A 19,458-nucleotide genomic window follows, 5' to 3' on the forward strand; every position below is an offset into this window, starting at 1 on the left:
TTATTTTTTTTGTTGATAGTTTAGTGCTTTGGAATACGAATACTAATGAAATAATCATGATTACCCGAGTATTTATTCTGATAAGAGAAACACAAAGTGCTATAGTGTGAGTTGCTGTTATAATAACACCCGTATCCTCACCTGCAACATTATTATTATGTGAATTATTTGACCCGCAAGGGATGCACGAATAAAGCTGGGGGCAAGTGTTTTCTCAATAAGCGATTCTCACCTGCAACATTAACCAGGGTGCCGGGATCCACCTCTGTACCTCACAGACATAAACTCCACTGTCCTCCGGGAGGAGGGCATCAAGGGATAATGTGCTCGTAGAATTGTTTTCCGTGACAGCTGCGCGGTTAATAAATTGTAAAATCACTTTGTGACTAAAAGATATGTTGATTTGAAGCGAGGTCTTATTAGTTGCATATCTGAACCATCTAACTTGCGTAGTCTCCTGACCGGTTCCATTGAAGGAGCATGTCAAATCCACACTTTCGCCGGGCTGAGCAGTGACTGATCGCGGGGTCTGGTGAACGAGGGTGAAAGCGTGGCCTGCAAGAGATTCATACATAAATAATAATAATTATATATTTTTTTGTTTTCTTTAAACTTCATGCTTTTATTAGGAATATAAAATGTCAATAAGTATCGTTTACCTGGAGGTGAAATCAAATAAGCGTACACCACGATTCTCAGGAAAGAATGCATTCTCTAATGTCATGTAAACACTCAGCAGCCGATCTGACGCTTAGTGGTCAGGTTTTCACGGACACTGACGTGTACAAGAAATGCTCTTGCAAAGATATACATCTCAGTGAGTTTTATGTACTGATCTCATGTTGAGGACACAGCAGGTAAACCTAGAAAAAATAAAAGATACCTAATTGCAAAGTAAATTCAGTTATTCTGAAACATTATTCCAACACACCTGCACAGAAAGCAGACGTGTTGCATTCATTCTCTACATTCACAATTATGTAGCATATTTCTTTTGCAAGATAATAATAAACTGAAAAGGGTGGAAGGTGGTGGTAGGGGGGGTGGGGGGGTGGTGTCGTGATAGGTCCACTCTCTGTGATTAGCGTCTTTCTCACATGAAGATACCTTTCCACACTGATGCTGCTGTTTAGGTGAAGTTCGGCCGGGGGTATTTCTCTCTGATCAGAGTTAACACTTAACCAAGTTCAAAATGAAGGTGTCCTAATTTGATTTTCAACAAGAGCCCGGGATCTCTGTCTGTGAGATATTACCCTTTGATCCGATGAGACAAAACCAAGTGCAATGCATTCTAAATGAGTGATAATCCGCAGAAGAAGCAGTGTTATTTTTACTTTATAACTTCTATTGTATTAGCCTAGCTGATTAAATGTTTAATCTTTAAATATGTGTTTAACGGTGCATACAGTACAGATACAGGCGGGCTGTAATAAACACGCTTGAAAGGCAACGTGTTCCTCTTCATTACCGCGCCTGAGCTGGACGTGTTGCGTCTGGACCTATCCGTGTCACTGCGACCCTTCAGACGCGCCTAGATCCCTCAACACTGATTAGATCAGCGGTCATCTTTCTGAGCTGCGCTTCGCACCGACAGCAGCTGAGAGACGAACTCTGGGTCTGGGTCTGGAACTGGGACTGGGGCTGGGACAGTTATTCTTACTTTATTTTGTTCCTTTTTCCCTGAAGCAGCTTTCCTGTGTAGCTCGCTGTCCCTGTTGTCCTGAATTCAGACTTAAAGAGCGCCTCGGACAACAGTCCGGAGACTGACACCAGGGACGAAGCGCAACAAGCGCCTCCGCCAAACAACTACCTGCTTCTCACCATCTTTACATGCTTCTGTCCAGCCTACCCCGTCAACATAGTGGCGTTGATTTTCTCTGTAATGGTAAGTATGGCTAACTTAAGACCCAAGGACTTGCATAGGCCGTGTCTATTACATTGCAACATGGGACGGGAATTTTTTGTCATACAAGCTAGTTTTGTAAGAACAGTTTTTCTATACGAATTTTTACAATAATAATAATAATAATAATAATAATAATAATAATAATAATAATGGATTAAATTAGCACAACACATGTTAGCTGAAAGTAAAACTTTAAGAAAACGATCAGACTGTGCAGGTGGCATAGCTTGAACTAAATTGCTCTCGGGCGGTCTCCATAAACCCACGCGGTTCCTTATGCGTTACTCTGAAGCTCTTCTTGTGCTCGGGTTCTATGAAAAACCATTCCAGCAATACACATTGAACAACAGGGGCTTTATAATGAAAAACCATTCCAGCAATACACATTGAACAACAGGGGCTTTATAATGATCGCTATGGGACCAAAGAGTTTGCAACCCCTAATCTAAATTAAAAACCCCTAATCTGGGTTATATTGGAACACGTGGTTCTATTTGATAGAACCATCTGTTGCGCACAAAACATTATTCGGCACTTTCCTGCACATTTCTAGCCTATAGGGTTCGTGTTTATGCGCGTCGGCAGCTATGGATCCTGCAAAGTAATTGTATGCTTCCTGTGCGTGATACGCGATGCATTGAGAGGCGATTAATATACAGCATGACACAACTCCTCAGCAAACAGATAGAATAGGGAACATTACACTAGCGTCACTAGCGTAAAAACTGACTAAATACGCAAGAACGCAAAGAAATAAAGAAAACATGTATTAAATAAGGCTATTCTATATTATTATTATTATTATTATTATTATTATTATTATTATTATTATTATTATTATTATTGTTATTGTTGTTGTTGTTATTATTATTACTATTATTATTATTATAAATCGGTTACAGAGATCTTTAATCAGACCATTATGCTGAGTGATCTTCGCCTTTGGGGAGCTCTGTTTATACCCCAGTTCATCTCAGAAGTGTTTCGCTTGACCTCTTTATGAGTTTAGCAGCTGTTTAACTGACTGGGTTACACGCAGGATCTATAACACTCAGCTCGCTCAGCCGAGACAGACAGATACTGTGTGTGCGCCCTGAGCCGCAAACACACCATCTCTAAATATACTAACTATAGACCAGGGAGTCGCCCGATTGAGCGGGCTGTGTTAAAGACGCTCCATTTCAATTTAAACTAAATTTGCACTCCACCCATCCCATCAGTATAGATGTAAGCGAGTGCCGCTCGCCACCTCTCTCTGTAGTGCACCTGTATGTATGCTTGCTAATTCAATCGGACGCGGATGCCTCCCCTTCTTGTTTTCTATTCACGTCTCAGCTCCGTGTTAATTCCAGCTCTGTTGCAGTATACACGTGCACTGCACTACTAGATTCCGCTGCTGTTGCTAAGGGCTGAGTGAAGTTGTCTCTTCCTTATTGTGCGGCAGTTCTGCATGAGAACAGCCAAGAGCAATGCAGCTAAAATGCACTGAGCATGTGGATGAGGCGATCACTGATATCGACTGTAGAAGGAGTGGTTGGTTCCATGATTATTTACAATGCAGTACAGGAGCTGGATTAACAAATACATAAGCACCTGCCATATGCAGCACACACTTTGTCGAGAGGAGCCTCTAAAGTGGCGACAAGCCAATATCCGCCCCGGCTGCCGGATGCCCGTCATGACCCTACACCCCTGTTGACAGTGCTATGGCAGGAGGTCGCGTCTCTTGCACCCAGTCCAACCCGGACACAGCGATTTCCATGAGCAGCACAGGGGTGACAGTGACATACAGCCTCTGCGTGGTGCAAACTCAATGCAAAGCATTGCAAGAAATCCTAGACTGTGGCGGCTTGCATCCAAAATCATGACCTGGAATGATAATCACACGCGCCATCAGCTCGGGCAATCCCTCCTAGTGTTTCTCAAATTCATTTTCGTCTCAAATCCTCTCGGATCAATGAGATCGTTAACCCAATAGGCCTATGCACTGTGCTATATATCAGTGGCGAGGCCAAAACAACACGCTTTGTATAACCGGTGCTGGATTATATAGCACTTCTCTAAAATATCACTTTATGATTGCTTTCCATTTAAAAAGTGCGATATGAGAGGCTGCAGTGTCTGAGTGTCCGGGTGAGGGCTGGATTTACGGTAATAGAACTCGATTCTTCTGTGCTTACTTGGTCACCGAGTATACCAGTGTGTTCCGGTCAGGACAACAGATTTTTAAAAACTCCGTCGCTGGAGATCGGACTGTAACTCGCCTGAAACGTGTGCGAGTCAGATAAACCCTGTCCATGATGATCAGGTTACATGATTTACCTTTCGGGCTGTGCGCTAACCGGAGATGCGCGCCACTAAACTAAATGACAGCGATGACCAAAGCCTGGCTCCACAGCTAGCCCTGACCTCCAAACATTCCTGGCTGTGCCCTTTACAAATATGGGAAACTATATTATTGAAAGTCAAGGCAGGAGTGAAATGCATTGTGTTTGACGCACACTGTCTTCTCTTTCCTCCAGTCCATAAGCAGTTATAACCAAGGAGACCGGGAGGGTGCGGAACGGCTGGGTTGGAATGCCAAGTGGGTTGCCATCGCGTCGGTGATTATGGGACTCCTAGTCACTGCCATCTATTGCACGGTTCACTTCACAACGGTGAGGAGCCCCTTTCTCCAAGCTCTGTGTCATTGTTCCGCTTGGTCTTTGTGCTTGTGAAGGGAACTCATAGCGCTGGAGTCTCAAAGCTGTTCACTCCAGCATTAAATGACTATAACTCATAAGTAAACAATAAGGGGTGGGCGGTAATGAGGCCCGACGCAGCAGTCTTATTGCGCTTAGAAAATGGACAACTATTACGAAACAAAGACAGACACAAAGTTAGGTGACTCAAGGATATCTGTCCAGGTGAAAAGGCACTTATGCCGGTACTTTTTAAATTCCTGGTCATCTATTGAATATTAATGTAACCCCCTTGCCTGGGGTGCTAACCAATGATATGCCAGGAAATAAAAAGCCAGTCTTCTAAGAAAACGCAATACTTCATTCAAGTCACTGAATCTGAGTCTTAACTCTTTACTTCTGGGTTGGTATTTTGTGTTGGGTGAGTTTTCTGATTTCTGAATAAAATGTGTTTATAATGAACTGGAGTAAATTGGTCTGAGAATTTAACCCAAATAATACAGTGATTGCAATTATTTACCTATCATACCTCTGACTGAAACCCAATATCCTAAAAGTACTGAGGGCACCACCACACTCTGCATCACACCACTACAGTGCATGCTGTGTACAGGCAGCTGCATGCTAAGCACATGTATGCCTGCAACTCAACCCCAAAATAAGATGACATTTTAATCAGGGCACCACTATCCTTCTAACAGCTTTTGAAAAATACAAAATAACTAAAACTGTGGTTCCTTCTTCCTGGTAAAACATGTGCATGTCAAAACTCAGCAGTTGCATTAATCAGGGCTGCTGTTTGTTTTGCTGTTTGGTATTCTTTTAAAAGGAGCTGTAAGGATAGAGATGCCATAATAATAAAGAACCGCTCGGGCTGGATAGAGCAAACCCTCAATATAATCTAAACTATATTAGGTTTTCTAATTCGATTGTAATATGTTTTAGAATTCACAGATTTATAAATTGTCTTTGCAACCTTTACTACAGGTCTCTGTTGTGGTACAGTATATTTATTTTTTTGTTAACACTGACCAAGTACTATAAAGTAATCAAATTCTGCTGAATAAATGCCCAAAGCTTGTTGCCAATCAGCTGTGTCCTGATTTGAATTCATGCCCAGGACCTGACTTCTCTGATCTTTGTTTTTTTTGCATGTTTGTTTCTAGCTGCTCAGTTAGGAAGCTGGAGGCTGTCCTCAGACAGACACACAGCTTGTTCAGAAGCCAGCCCTGGGGCCCATGTGAGAGCATCGTTCTGTCTTGTTTTCTACCTGTCGAGCGGCTGTGCCGCCTCCTAGAGGGAGTCTGAGGAAGTCTGGAGAGACCCGAGTCATTCTTATGCCTAGACACAGCAAGCAACATGAACAATCGCCCCTCCGAGATTTGAGTGGCAGAGGATCTCCCTACTGAAGGACATCTTTCTTCCAAAGAGATTGTATTTCTGTTTTTTATTTGTTTTATTTTTTAAAGGATTTACCTGAAGACAGAGTTTCTACGAACAAGGCGGCAATGGCAGGATTCTTTCTTTTCTTTTAATTTTTTTAAACTCACACCAGACCCTCAAACCAGACTTTTATCATACACACATGAGAAATCAGGTATAGAACAGAATCAGTGTTGTGATCATTGTGAGGTGGGTCAGTATTGTAATAATATGTTTACCGAGGAAGTGCTTTTAAAATGAAAAATGGCTCGATTTGATCAAGCTATCCACAGCTGGGGCTAATTAGAGCATTTTGCCGAACTGGGGAGTTAGAGCATAGTACAGAACCAAGGAGTTAGATCATATTACAGAACCGAGGAGGAGGAGCAATCCCATTGCAAACTGTAATAGAGACAAGAGAGCAATCCCATTGCAAACTGCAATAGAGACAAGAGAGCAATCCCATTGCAAACTGTAATAGAGACAAGAGAGCAATCTCATTGCAAACTGCAAGAGACAAGAGAGCAATCCCACTGGAAACTACAATAGAGACAAGAGAGCAATCCCATTGCAAACTGTAATAGAGACAAGAGAGCAATCCCATTGCAAACTGCAATAGAAACAGATTTTTATTCCGCAGTGGAAACAGATGAATGAAGACAGGCCTTGTAAAGAAGGGTCCCGTCTCAATGGTTACTCCTCTCCTGCTTCAATCAACCTGTAATGAATGATGATGAGCACAAGTTGTTCTCGAAGTGGGTGTGTGAGGGGGCGCCTCTCCCCTCTCTCATGCTGTTACAGGCAGGGACAGATGCATGGCTGGGAAGCGCTAGGCTCAGCTCCTGGATCGGGATCAGATCAGCCCCCCCGGGCCTGGACAGCTGCATTCTGTCGACTCAGAGGGTTCCTGTATTCCGATATGTAATCTTATCACTGCAGCCGCTAAAAATAGCGATCACATAGTCCCTGAGCTGGTTTGTGCTGGGCTTGGTCAGGTGATCAAAAACATTCTGCATCATTCAGCTGGGCTTCCTGAACTGAGCTGGGTTCCACTGGCCAGGTGCATGACTTGAGGCATTCTTGTTGAGCACTGTGAGACTAGGGATCCCTTCCACACACAGTGAGGCTCACATGGTACAGGGAGCACATATTTAAGTCATCTCTGTTATTGGTTAAAACGGTTATTGGTTTGTCCATTACTCCATGAGGTTACAGTTTTAGATCCCAGCTTTTCAAAGATAGTTTAGGATTCTGACCCTCAGCATCTATGATATCTCTTGTTGTTGGGAGCCGTGCTGTGTGCTCATTCAGCCTGCCTAAATGTGCTTTACTACCCATTCTCCACACAGAGGGAGGAGAGAGGGGTCACTGGGACAGCACAGTGCTTTACTACCCGTTCACCACACAGAGGGAGGAGAGAGGGGTCACTGGGACAGCACAGTGCTCATAAAGAATGGGGTTCTTGTGGTCTTGTGTGTGAGATCCAAGGTCATGCAAAGGGGGGTTCTAAGGGCCTGGGCCTGTCACGGATTTGAGTCTTTGAATCGGGCCTGGAGAGATCCAAGGTGTATTTATATGCGTAACAAGACTGAATAAATAAGTTTGGTAAGTAATGCTTGACATGAAAAGCACTCAATGTAAAATAAACCAGGGGGTTGGAATGCACAGGCTCAATAACGCGACTGATGCATCCACAGCTCGCTGTCATTGGCTCTTACAATGAGGTGCCAGCGGGCCGTGGATGGTCACGTCACTCCACGTGCATGGAGCCTAATCAGTGAGGCATGTCAAAACTGCACTATTAAAGTGTGCTGTGAGCCTCTCCTTAAGACATTCCTCACAGGGGGAGGGGCTGAGACCAAATTAGACACAAACCCAAAGCTTTGGGTGCTTAATCACTAGCCCTGCCTAGCTTTAACCTGTGATGTGTGCTCTACACAGGTACAGTACGTGAGCACAAGCCTGACACATTGTCCACACTGCTGTTACAATGCACAGTCATAACGCACAGTAGATGGCACCAGTACACCACTGCAATTTTACACGACAAGAAATCCGGAGGCGTTAACTGGCTCTGATGCATTGTCCCACTGAGGCTTCCTTACAGGAAATACTAACTTCGAAGAGGAGGGGCTGAAGCGCTGCGGAAGGTTGTTTACAAACCGGAGTTTAACAACAAAATAGAAGGTAACGTTTTACACGAATAACAGTGAAAAACAAACACAAAATTAACTGACTCCGGGTGTTGAAACACAGCGCAATAAAACCGTAAAGGGCGCGCATTGCTGTTGCAAGTGTTCCTAGCAACTTGATAGAAAGCGGGATAAAAACATTATTGAAATCATACTCAAAACATTGCAACAAACGAGAGATTACAAATGCAAATACATCTAGTAGAGCAGAGCAGTTGAAATTAGCAGCGTTTATGTGTATGTAAGTAAAGTCTATGTGGAGACATGGATTGGATTAACGATTCGTACAGCTATGGACAAAAGTTTTGCATCACCTAGAATTTTACACAGGATTGAGACATAATTTTTTAAAAAAGAAAAACTATATGAACGTAATTTGGATCTTTTATTTAACATCATTTAATCAAAGCAACTACACAATTATATTACAAGTGTCTACCGGAAGCCATCATAGTGGTACAGTATTCCGTGTTAGATTTCGAAATGTCACATTTTTGTGAGATTTACGTTTAGTAAATATATGGAAAACTACAAAGCGGTGCGTCATTTCAATATGTTAACGTAACATTGTTCAGCAGGTCTCACTGGACTTTATGAAGCTAAGCGAGTTAATTGTGTAGGGTGAGGCACAACTTTTGCCGCTAGTTTTCCCTCTCCCGTGAAGGGGGTTTGTTTTGTCAGGGTTAGTGCATCCCGAGGAGAGGAAGATGGGGAACACCAGCAGCGAGCGGCAGGGGGACCACAAGTCCCAACGGAGGGACAGCAGGGGCGGGTACTCCAAAGACGGGGACCAGCCGAAGATACTGATGGACAGCCCAGAGGATGCGGACATCTTCCAAGCAGAGGAGATGAAGGTCAGCACAGAACCGCAACACCTCTCTTCTGAGGGAAAGGAGTAGCGTTTACAAACCTCTTAGGTGACCACTTGGTGAAGGTTGCTGTTGTTGACTGGGCTGAGTTACTTTCCTGGTGAAACAACTGAAGAAACGGCTGCTTGGGTTTGTGTGGATCGCTGCTCTGCAGTTTTAAGAGAAGCAATGATCATCACAAACCCAAGCAGCTGCTTCGTCACTTGTTTCACGCTGAATGGTAAACTAGCCCAGGCAACGCCAAAGACCCTCAGCTGATTTCCGTGGAGCGGTACACAGTAATCCGCTCCAGCGCACACAGCACAGTGACTGCTTTGTGTTTCAATGGCAGGCTCCATTAGAGAAGGAGGAGTATCTCGCCTGGAAGCATGACGTGGAGGTGAGTGGCAAAGCCCCGACTCACGACAGGCCCACGGTGTTTCGCTGGACTGGAGGCGGGAAGGATGTTTTCCTAGCAGGGTCTTTCAATAACTGGAACAACAAAATCCCTCTCACCAAGAGGTAATTCTACCAAATGAGACTCCCGTTGCACAGCGAGCTAATCCTGGGTCTACAGCGAGCTGAAAAAGGTTGGCGAGTCTGCAGCGTTGTTAGTCGTTGAATTTAGATTATTTTAGCTTTACAACACACCACTGTTGAGTATTTTGTATTTATTGATGATATGCTTATTGTTTTTGCATGGTTACTGAATTGAAATTCATTTTACTGATCAGCCATATAAACTGTTTTTTGGTTTTTTTTTTTTTCTCTCTTCGCCAGCCATAATAACTTTGTAGCTATCCTGGACCTGCCAGAAGGAGAGCACCAGTACAAGTTCTATGTAGATGGGCAGTGGACACATGATCCCTCCGAGGTGAGAATGGACCACATTGATGTGCTGTAGTTTGAATAGAATGAAATTAAGTGTGCCAGCTGACAAAGGGTATCACTTCCAGTTTAAAAGAGGAGTTTGCACCAAATATATCTTTCAATTAAAAATGAAACTGCAGTTTTACTCTCTCGCAGTCATGCTTGGTTTGATGTCTGTTTACTACACGGTTCAGTTGTCTTTGCACTGTGACAGCAAGCCTTCTCCACAGTGTCTTATCTAAGGACACAAGCTTCCTTCTCTCTTACAAGCTGCTAGAATGTCACTCTGTCAGCAAAATAACTACGGGATCCTCCTGCTGCTACTGCAGAGGTTTTATAATTCTATTATCAAATCTTTTCTAGCTCAGGGAGGAATCATTTTAAAAGCAGAATCGCTTATTTTGCAATGGGTATTTATTATGGGTATGTATTATTATTCTAATGATGTGTTTGACAGGAAAGCCCAGCAGAGGTTCTGTTTTCATTCTTTTTTTAAATGTAAGGTGGTGTTTCAGAGCTGTCTCTGAAAGGCACTGTGCTTTGTGGGAGTGGCATCATGATTGTGTTTTGTTCTGTGGGTTTTTACATTGTGAAGCCGGTGGTGACCAACAAGCTGGGAACAGTCAACAACGTGATCCAGGTGAAGAAGACGGATTTCGAAGTATTTGACGCCCTGATGGTCGACTCCCAGAAGTGTTCTGATGTGTCGGGTGAGAATTCAGAGTGCAGGCTCAGCAGTGATTGGACAGCTAGGCAGTTCTAATGTTTGGCCACACAGGGGTAGTAATTCAACAGTGCAGATCCCCTTTTTTTCTTTCTGCAAACCCCTGGTAAACAAGATGCTTCCTCGCAAGAGGCTTACCCCTTTTATTTTCAAATAAATAAAATCCTGAAATGAGTGATTAATAGCACACTTTTGTTACCTTGTTTCTAATGCATGTGAATAACTAAGAGGTGCAGAGAGCTAGTGAGCAGGGAAGCTTCAGCACAAATCTGCCAAATGAAGCAGTCAGTTTTGCAAGTGCTAAACGTTAGACATAGTCCTGCAGTTTCAGTGTCAGGGGACCTTTGAGTGGCGGTAGTGGTGGGGCTATACCAGTCAGAACCTGCTTACTGCAGACGCAGCCCGTCAGAGACTTCAAACACAGCTTAACAAAGAGAGGCTCGTCAAACACAGCTTTACAAAGAGAGGCTCATCAAACACAGCTTTACAAAGGGATGCTTGCTAGTGATGCTCAGCACTGATGGACTGGTTGCTTCGATTTGCGCCTGTGCTAAATCTCAGTTGCCGTTTGCTGCTTTGCGCAGAATTGTCGAGCTCTCCTCCCGGCCCGTACCTCCAGGACGCCTACATCAACAAACCAGACGAGCGCTTCAAGGCTCCTCCCATCCTCCCTCCTCACCTGCTGCAGGTCATCCTCAACAAGGACACAGGCATCTCTGTGAGTACAGAGCTGAGAATGAATGAGTGCAAGGAGCAGCTGTACTGGGGAGAGGTTTACAGATATTCTGCACAAGTCTCTGTCTGCTGTTCTAGCAGGAGCAGCATGCACAGGACCTGGACTCAGCTGAATCAAAGGCAGATTTTCAGAGAATAATAAAAGCTGAATTTGAGACTAGCAATAAGCTACAGAAAAACAAATCTCATCCCTGATTTCTTTCTTCTAGTGTAAAGTAAAATGTGAGTGCTGTGCAGTTTGTGTAGAGTAAGTCCAGGCAATGGTATTGCAGGTAACTTTGTATTCAGTGCATACTCTTTTCTTTTCCCCTTTGTAACAGTGTGATCCTGCATTGCTGCCTGAACCTAACCACGTGATGCTAAATCACCTGTATGCCCTTTCCATCAAGGTAATCCACAAAAAAACTAGAACTTCAGTCTGCTTGAAAAGAGTAGAATCTGCTTGTAGAAAAAAAAGGTAGAATTACCCTGATTCAGTAAGCTGTGAAATCTTTAAATCTTATCTGTGCGTACTCTGTCTGAATATCCAAGCAAGGCACAGTGTAGTGCATAGCAAGGATGGAAATCAGGCTCCAATTGCATAGCAGTTTCACGCATTCTAGGTTTTAAAACGGGCTTGATGAGCCTTGGTGTGTATTATTAAACTCATCATAAAACCAGGAATGGCTCAAACTGCTATGTAATGGGAGTCTTATTTCCACCTCTGCATAGTAATGCATTAAATGAGCTAGAAACAGACAGCTGATCCTACAGGAAAAATCGGTCTTAGCCTTCAGAGCTGTTCCACCTACGCGTCTCTCTCTGTAGCACTCAAGCTGTGAATTGAATTCTAAGCAAGTGCATGCATGGCTTCAATCCCTCTCTTTTTTTTTTTTTTATCTAGGACGGTGTGATGGTTCTCAGTGCTACTCATCGGTACAAGAAGAAGTACGTAACGACTCTGCTATACAAACCTATATGAATCCGGAAGCTTCTGTCTAACCCTAACCCTAACCCTAACCCTAACCCTATATGAATCCGGAAGTCCTGCCCCCTTGACTGATTTGATGGAAACACACAGAGGGATCAAGCTCTGCTTTCAGTGTTTAGCCAACAGTATTGCATTCCAGTTTGGCTGCTGCTTTCTTTTTCATCTTCCAAACCCCAAAGTCTGACTGAAGCAGGCAGCTGATGCTACTCTGTGAAACTTGCCACCAGATCTCTGAAATACCGACAAGGTCAAGAAGACTTGCCTGGATCCTTTTCAAACTCTTTCCATCAAGCAGTTCTCTTTCTGTCCAGAGAGGAAAAGACTGATGTCAGTTGAAAACCCTTTTCTGTGTATCCTGTGGTGCTCAACAGCTTGCTCGAGTGGATTAGACATGTACTGTGTGCTCGCTGATTTAGTATTTTTTTACATCAGATTATTATTGTAGTTTTGGCCAGTGTTCCTGTTGTATTTTCTTAAGGATGTGTAATAAGCAAACAGTCTCCAATAGGACCAACTTTAAATGGACTTGGCTGTAGTATATCTATATTGACTGATTTAATCACTGTTTTCTTTTAAAAGAAAGAAAAAAAGGTTAAGAATTCCTTTGTTTAGATGACTGAATAACTTTTCACCTAAATGTAATTTGTTTTTATGGCGAAGGATAGTTTTACAGCAGCTGTTTTATTAAAATGCACTATATAAACCAAATATGTTATTATACATGTACAATTAGTTTAGTAAAAAAAGAAATCTTTGTAAATGCCTGTTAATTATGTGTTCCTGTTCTAGTCAGTGTTTTTCAACACTACGCACAATGCAAGTTTAAAATGTATAACTAAAAGGTGAGTAAATTGCACTTTAAATTGATTGGTTTTGTTTAAATTGCTTTTTTGGATTTTTTTTTACTTTCTAAAATCAATTTGACCTTTTGAGGCGTTTAGACAGGTAATGGCATCGTCAGAGCACTGCAGCTACTTGAAAAATAATTCAAAGCATGTGGATAATATCAGGCATTAGTATTTGCAACCTGCTTTTTCAGCCTTCAACACAGCTCAAATTACCAATGTGACTTGTCCATTCCCATTATTATCTTTGAGAAGCGACTGTTTGAGTGGTTAGTTAACTTTCTGATTTGCTAAGGGTTCACAACACCGACATCATTTTGTTTTGACTATATCATTGTATACAAAGCCAGCAGAGAAGATTAACATATTATGGGTAAAGAAGAATTTATTTTTAAAACATAAAACCGATTATAGAAAACGAACACTCACTCGGGCAAGCGTACAGTAAATCAGGGCCCTCTGTTGACGTCACTGTTCCCCCATTGCATTTCAAATGAAGTTGATACTCTGTGTATGTTGTGTATCATTTGAGTTGCAAGTCATCCCTCCCCCACCCCAGAGCTATTGCATTCATCTGTACTGTGTGATACGAGGGTGCAAAGTGTATGTGCACGAAAAACAGACATGTGTTGCTTCATTTTAGTTTTATGTTACATTAAAAAAAGAATCTATACAGAAAGATAATGCTGCTGTTCAATGCCATTCTTTTATACATAAAAATGTACCAATTCAGCACACACATGTACAAGTGAATACAACAGAAGCAGAAATAGTGAAAGCAGGAACACAAAAAAAAATGTAATAGATTAAACAAAGGTGTCAAATTCTGTGTGCATTTCAAATAGGTAATGCATCGCATGCTCAGTAGTGCTTTTTAGACTTTCAGACACTTGTGTTCTGACAGACCGACAGTATCTGAAATGTGTTTTTTTTTTAAGCACAGTATCAATTCGGTGCTTGAAACTCACGCAGAAAGCATTTACAGCAGCAACAGTTTATTACAAATGAAACCAGATTGAGACTGTAAGCAATGCAGCAAGCGACAGTGATCATTTACTTCAACCCATTAGTCTGCCAAGCCACCAAAAGGGCATTTAGGAAATTCAAAAGTAGGTCGTAGTTAGAATTTAAAACTATTTCCCAAACATGTTTAAACACATTGTCAATTAAAGCAAAAAAAAAAAACAGTCACTTGCACTAGATAGATTATAAAACCAAAATTGCTATACACAGTTCATCTTCTGTATGCTCTCAAAAGCTTTATTATTATTATTATTATTATTATTATTATTATAAAAGCTTTCTTCATTTCATAACACAGAACCTGGTAGCTTTTACCAATTCAAGGGTCTGATGTACAATTCACCAGTACAAGATCAGTCTCTTAACATACAAAAAACCAACCGCTGTGCAGATCAATAGAAAATCCACCACAACAGGGTGAGACAGATATAAATAATCAACAGAAAAAATAACACTTTTTTTAGTTTAGTAGATTTCTTTAAACAGGAAACCATTACAGGACATTACATTAGAAACAATCTATAACAAAAAATAGACTGGGCTGTACCAGCGCAGTATTCCCTTTGTGACTAAAAAAGTGTATCAACTATTTACAGAATCGTAGATCAAGTTATAAAAGGGTGCGTCAGATATTCCCCCTTCATTGGCTGGAAACGCGTGTGAACTAATGAATTGTTAGGAGACAGTAGTTTGTGTGCTTGAACTTGCTTAGTGTGACTCCTGGGCCGCCGTGTGCTGTCAAAGATTGCTGTATGGTGAGCTGAAAGTAAAAACATTGCTGTGCTCTGAATGGACGGTTTTCCCAAGCGATATACATGGAATATTTGCTGCACCCTCAAGTGTATGAAGTGCAGTAATTAGCGTGGTCTTGCGGCTCCGGGATGGGCCGGGGGAGAATCACAGCTTCCTTCTTTTAGTGAGGGGGTGTTTAGGACAAACAGAAGCAGTCTGCAGTGGACAGTGTGCTCACACCGAAGACTGATCCCACACCTGTATTGGGAGACACGGAAACACCGGCCATAACATTAAGGGAAAGGAGCCCAAGAGAAAATAAAACAAACAAAAACCAGAGCGCCACTGCATGAAGCACATTCTACATGGGCAGACCTCCGACACAAACCAATTCATTGCAAGCCTGTGCAAAGAACTTCCTGACCCTTTCATTTCATTTAGCTGGGAACCTTGTTGTTTAACATTACAGAACTGGGATGTTGTATCGTGGTCCCAGACTGGGAAGATCTAAAGCAGTGCAAAGCGTTGTAGCCACCCCCGTGTACCTGACGTGGCGGTGTGGAAGCCAGCCCCTACCTTGTTGACTGGAGTCAAAGGGGTCCTTACAGAGCCGGTCTGGAGTCTTCCCCTGTCGTCGAACATCCTGCCAGGAGACCTCTCCCTGCGACTGTCCAGTATCCTGCCGGGGGACTTCTCCCTGTCCAGGGGCCGTGCCGGGGATTTGTCCCGGCGGAATTCCGTGCGTCCCTCCCGGTACCTGTGCGGGGTGCTGGGCTCCCGGGGCCGGCATTCCTGCGCCGGATCGGACGCCAGCCGCTTGGATATGTGCTCATTGTACGACGGAGGACCTCTTTTGTTTGGGCTGCTGCAGTTATTTACAGAATATGACATGATTGTATTAGACTGTCGAATGCCCTAGATCCTAGATGAATATGTAGCCGAGAGTTACAAACACATTTGGAAATGGAGAGTGGAGGGGTTTCTTAAGTCAGAAATGTCTGCAACTTTATTTTTTTAAATAATTTGAGCGTGTTGTATTAATAAAAAAAAAAAAAGGTCCACACCGTCAACCAGTGGAATTACAAAAACAGGAAAACTAAAAAACAATATGAATCTTTCTCCAGGAGGCTGGGTCCCGGGCTGCAGCGCTCGGCTCAGTCACTGTACAGTACAGCAGAATCTCACTCTCAGTCTGATCAGATTGACTTGGATGTGTTGGCTCTCACCTGCGGCTGGACGCCCCGCCTTTCTGCTGCTCGGCCGAGCTCTCCTTCACCAGGTTCCCCTTGCAGCAGATGACCCTCAGCTTGTTCTGATAGGACGAGGCCAGGTAGATGGCTCCTCCCGAGATGGCGGGGCCCAGGTACCGCGGGTTAGGGATCTCCAGGTGAGCGTGGGCAGGGGTACTGGGGAGCAGTTTAAAATATATACCAGTATATAAAAATAAAAAACACACATTTAAAACTGGATTAAAAAAGATAAATCGAGACGAATCATCTAGTTTACAAGAGCAGCCTGCTGCTGTCCATCACAGCCATTCCGATAGCATATCACTTATTAGGAAACCGGACGCTTTGTTAAAAGGGCCTGATTTTAAACTCAGGATGCACATTCGGATTATGTTTTTCTGTTTAATGCTCCGTTCAGCTCAGAGAAGTTAAGTTGTTTATGTGAGTATGTAGAACTTTGATCTGAGGTTTTACTTTCCATCAATGGAAATGTTCTAAACCAGGCTGGGCTCATCCAGCTGTACTGGGACTCCACACTGAGGCGACTTCACTGCTCCACCGCACCCGGAGCTCCTTACAAGGAAGCAGCACTTACCCTACAGCAGTGCGGCCCTGAATCTCAATCACCTCCAGAGAATTGAAATGAGTCACAAACAGATACGGGTCCCTGTAGGCTGAGACAGAGAAAGAAAAAAGACAATGCTGCAGCCTTTCATTATTTTTATACATATAAATAAATAAATAAATAAAAAGCCAGTCAAAGCTCTCTCTCTCTGTTATGTATTGCAATGCGTATTTAAAGTCCAGGGCTACATTGTGGAAATACACAATGCTATTACATGCATGCTTTTGTTGTTTATAAAACATTTTCATTAAATAAGTGAAAATTCTCAAACGAACCGAATGCCAAAGGCAGGCGACTCCACTTGATGTCATCAGTGCGGCTTCTTCTGCCGTAGGAATCCACAAACACCCCGAACTCTGCAGGGAGGTTCAAACACTCAGCTTTCCATTGAAACAGGGCTTGCTATTGTTTCTGCACTTTGCTGATTACAGAAAAAGGCTGCCCTGCTGCGCTTCTAAAGCATGGCAGTGCCATACATGTTGATTCAATTCAGGGCACGGTTAAGATTAGCCAGCACACAATGTGTCCGAAGGTGGTTTAAAAATTAATAAATAATTTTAAAAAGCCAATATATGGATTATGGTATACTTAACACAGATTCGTTATTATTCACCTTTTATAAATCACCATGTGATTTAAGATTTTCATTAAAAAATTTTCATTATATAATATATATATATGTTCCATTACTACGGATATATATATATATATATATATATATGTGTGTGTGTGTGTGTGTGTGTGTGTGTGTGTGCGTATATATATATATATATATATATATATATATATCCAGATAGACAGAGAGGAGCGAGAAGGGGAGAGTTTTCGGAAGGGATGCTACAGGCTTCTGTCATCTCCAAAGCGATATCTAGAATATAAACTATAACGGACCCCCCCACGGTAAAAGGAGTCTGTTACCATGGAAACAGAGCAGATATTCCTCCTTCTGGCCGGTGCTGTTCACTTGCATGATGGCGATGGGGAAGCTGTGAGAGGAAGCTGCAAAGATGGCTGAAGCCAGACTCGGGTCATTCTTATCCAGGAATTCTACAAGACAATGGCCATGCTTATCATATCATATATAACCACATCATATACCATTCATGCAAACTGGGTTTAAAAGGGCATTTAAAATGTCCAAAAACAAAATCATCTTCCAGGAACGAGTTACTGTTTCTCAAGAGAACAACAGTGATGTTTACACTTTTTAACAACACAAGCATTGCTTTACGCGAAACTAAGAAATTATCAGCACTTAAATTACAAGAGAGGGACTGAAAAATATCAATGAGAAAATAAAATAAAGAAGAGGTGCCCGTCTCTATGCAAACTCATTCATATGAGAAACCACATATCCTTTCTGTATTAAAAAAAAAGAATTTAAAATCCATTTTTAGTTTCATCTCTTCAGAAAACCTCACTGGACACAACGAATAAAAATACAGCATGTTCCGAATTGCCCTGTGACTGCTGTGCAGCTCAGAGCGCAGGATCTTGCGAGTCCAATCCGCTCACCTTCCAGCAGGTACTGCTTCATCTCCATCTCATAGAACTTGTTGGTTCCCATGATGATGCTGTAACCAGTGAAAAGGATACAGCTGCACGGCTCGGACGTTTCTATCTCCTGAGGGGTGACAACAGGATTCCATTGACTACAGGCTTGCTTGGATTCAGCATTGCCCTTTTTAACCCTCAATGTAGCTGACGCCCAAGGAATCCTGGCTCTCTTAAGAACTCTCTTAAGAGCTGATTGATCTCAACCCTTAGTTAAGTTGGGTCTTAAAGAATCCAGTGATTCACCCTCATCAATGTAAAGCAAAGGCACGCACTGTGTTACACAACCGGGATTATCCTGGGGGAATGGGTTAGTGCTTATGATGTAATAACATCTACTTCAATTTTATTATGCATGAAGGTATATCGAGATCTCATACACAAGCGCAACCTGCCAGGAGTACATACCAAAAAAAACACATGAAATAAACAAAATCTACACTAAACACTTATTAAAGGAAAACTACAATAAAACACTTCTTAATAACTACAGGTGCCAATCCAGAACCAGACCCCGTTCAATAACAAACGATCTTAAAAAACACAGAGCAAACCCAGCCTGTAAGAAGGAAGGCAACACACAAGAGTGGATCGAAGGGAAAGCAAAGAGGCTGGATCTCCAGAACAGAGGACACTAACCTTCCTGATGCAGAACTTGAAGGGGAAGCAAAGAGGCTGGATCACCAGAACAGAGGACACTAACCTTCCTGATGCAGAACTTGAAGGGGAAGCAAAGAGGCTGGATCACCAGAACAGAGGACACTAACCTTCCTGATGCAGAACTTGAAGGGGAAGCAAAGAGGCTGGATCACCAGAACAGAGGACACTAACCTTCCTGATGCAGAACTTGAAGGGGAAGCAAAGAGGCTGGATCACCAGAACAGAGGACACTAACCTTCCTGATGCAGAACTTGAAGGGGAAGCAAAGAGGCTGGATCACCAGAACAGAGGACACTAACCTTCCTGATGCAGAACTTGAAGGGAAAGCAATGAGGCTGGATCACCAGAACAGAGGACACTAACCTTCCTGATGCAGAACTTGAAGGGGAAGCAAAGAGGCTGGATCACCAGAACAGAGGACACTAACCTTCCTGATGCAGAA

The 19,458-nt window shown here is 42.7% G+C and overlaps 3 protein-coding genes across 6 annotated transcripts in view; 2 read left to right on the forward strand and 1 right to left on the reverse strand.

Annotated features, from left to right (window-relative positions):
- Window positions 1-1,192: 1,192 nt before the first annotated feature.
- LOC121297072 (transmembrane protein 233-like) lies at window positions 1,193-6,110 on the forward strand. Its single transcript, XM_041223082.1, has 4 exons — window positions 1,193-1,198; window positions 1,703-1,885; window positions 4,429-4,563; window positions 5,754-6,110. Exons 1-4 carry the CDS (start codon window positions 1,193-1,195, stop codon window positions 5,763-5,765), a joined length of 336 nt encoding a protein of 111 aa, XP_041079016.1. The 3' UTR covers window positions 5,766-6,110.
- A 1,703-nt stretch (window positions 6,111-7,813) lies between these two features.
- On the forward strand, window positions 7,814-13,215 carry LOC121297106 (5'-AMP-activated protein kinase subunit beta-1-like). The gene is made up of 8 exons (XM_041223142.1): window positions 7,814-8,196; window positions 8,866-9,055; window positions 9,402-9,571; window positions 9,830-9,923; window positions 10,515-10,629; window positions 11,228-11,361; window positions 11,699-11,767; window positions 12,262-13,215. Exons 2-8 carry the CDS (start codon window positions 8,909-8,911, stop codon window positions 12,337-12,339), a joined length of 807 nt encoding a protein of 268 aa, XP_041079076.1. The 5' UTR covers window positions 7,814-8,196; window positions 8,866-8,908; the 3' UTR covers window positions 12,340-13,215.
- A 611-nt stretch (window positions 13,216-13,826) lies between these two features.
- Window positions 13,827-19,458, reverse strand: part of LOC121297104 (citron Rho-interacting kinase-like) — a 47,519-nt gene continuing 41,887 nt past the window's right edge. For 3 of the 4 annotated variants that reach the window (XM_041223140.1, XM_041223139.1, XM_041223138.1), the window contains 7 exons: window positions 18,318-18,426; window positions 17,721-17,849; window positions 17,078-17,158; window positions 16,773-16,851; window positions 16,175-16,354; window positions 15,525-15,813; window positions 13,827-15,206 (listed from right to left, as the gene is read on the reverse strand). In XM_041223140.1, coding sequence (XP_041079074.1) covers window positions 15,183-15,206; window positions 15,525-15,813; window positions 16,175-16,354; window positions 16,773-16,851; window positions 17,078-17,158; window positions 17,721-17,849; window positions 18,318-18,426 — 891 coding nt within the window. In that variant the 3' untranslated portion in view covers window positions 13,827-15,182. The remainder of the gene's footprint in view (window positions 15,207-15,524; window positions 15,814-16,174; window positions 16,355-16,772; window positions 16,852-17,077; window positions 17,159-17,720; window positions 17,850-18,317; window positions 18,427-19,458) is intronic. The other variant, XM_041223141.1, reaches the window with a different exon arrangement.

The sequence above is a fragment of the Polyodon spathula genome, chromosome 22 (assembly GCF_017654505.1).
Source record: "Polyodon spathula isolate WHYD16114869_AA chromosome 22, ASM1765450v1, whole genome shotgun sequence".
Taxonomy (NCBI): domain Eukaryota; kingdom Metazoa; phylum Chordata; class Actinopteri; order Acipenseriformes; family Polyodontidae; genus Polyodon; species Polyodon spathula.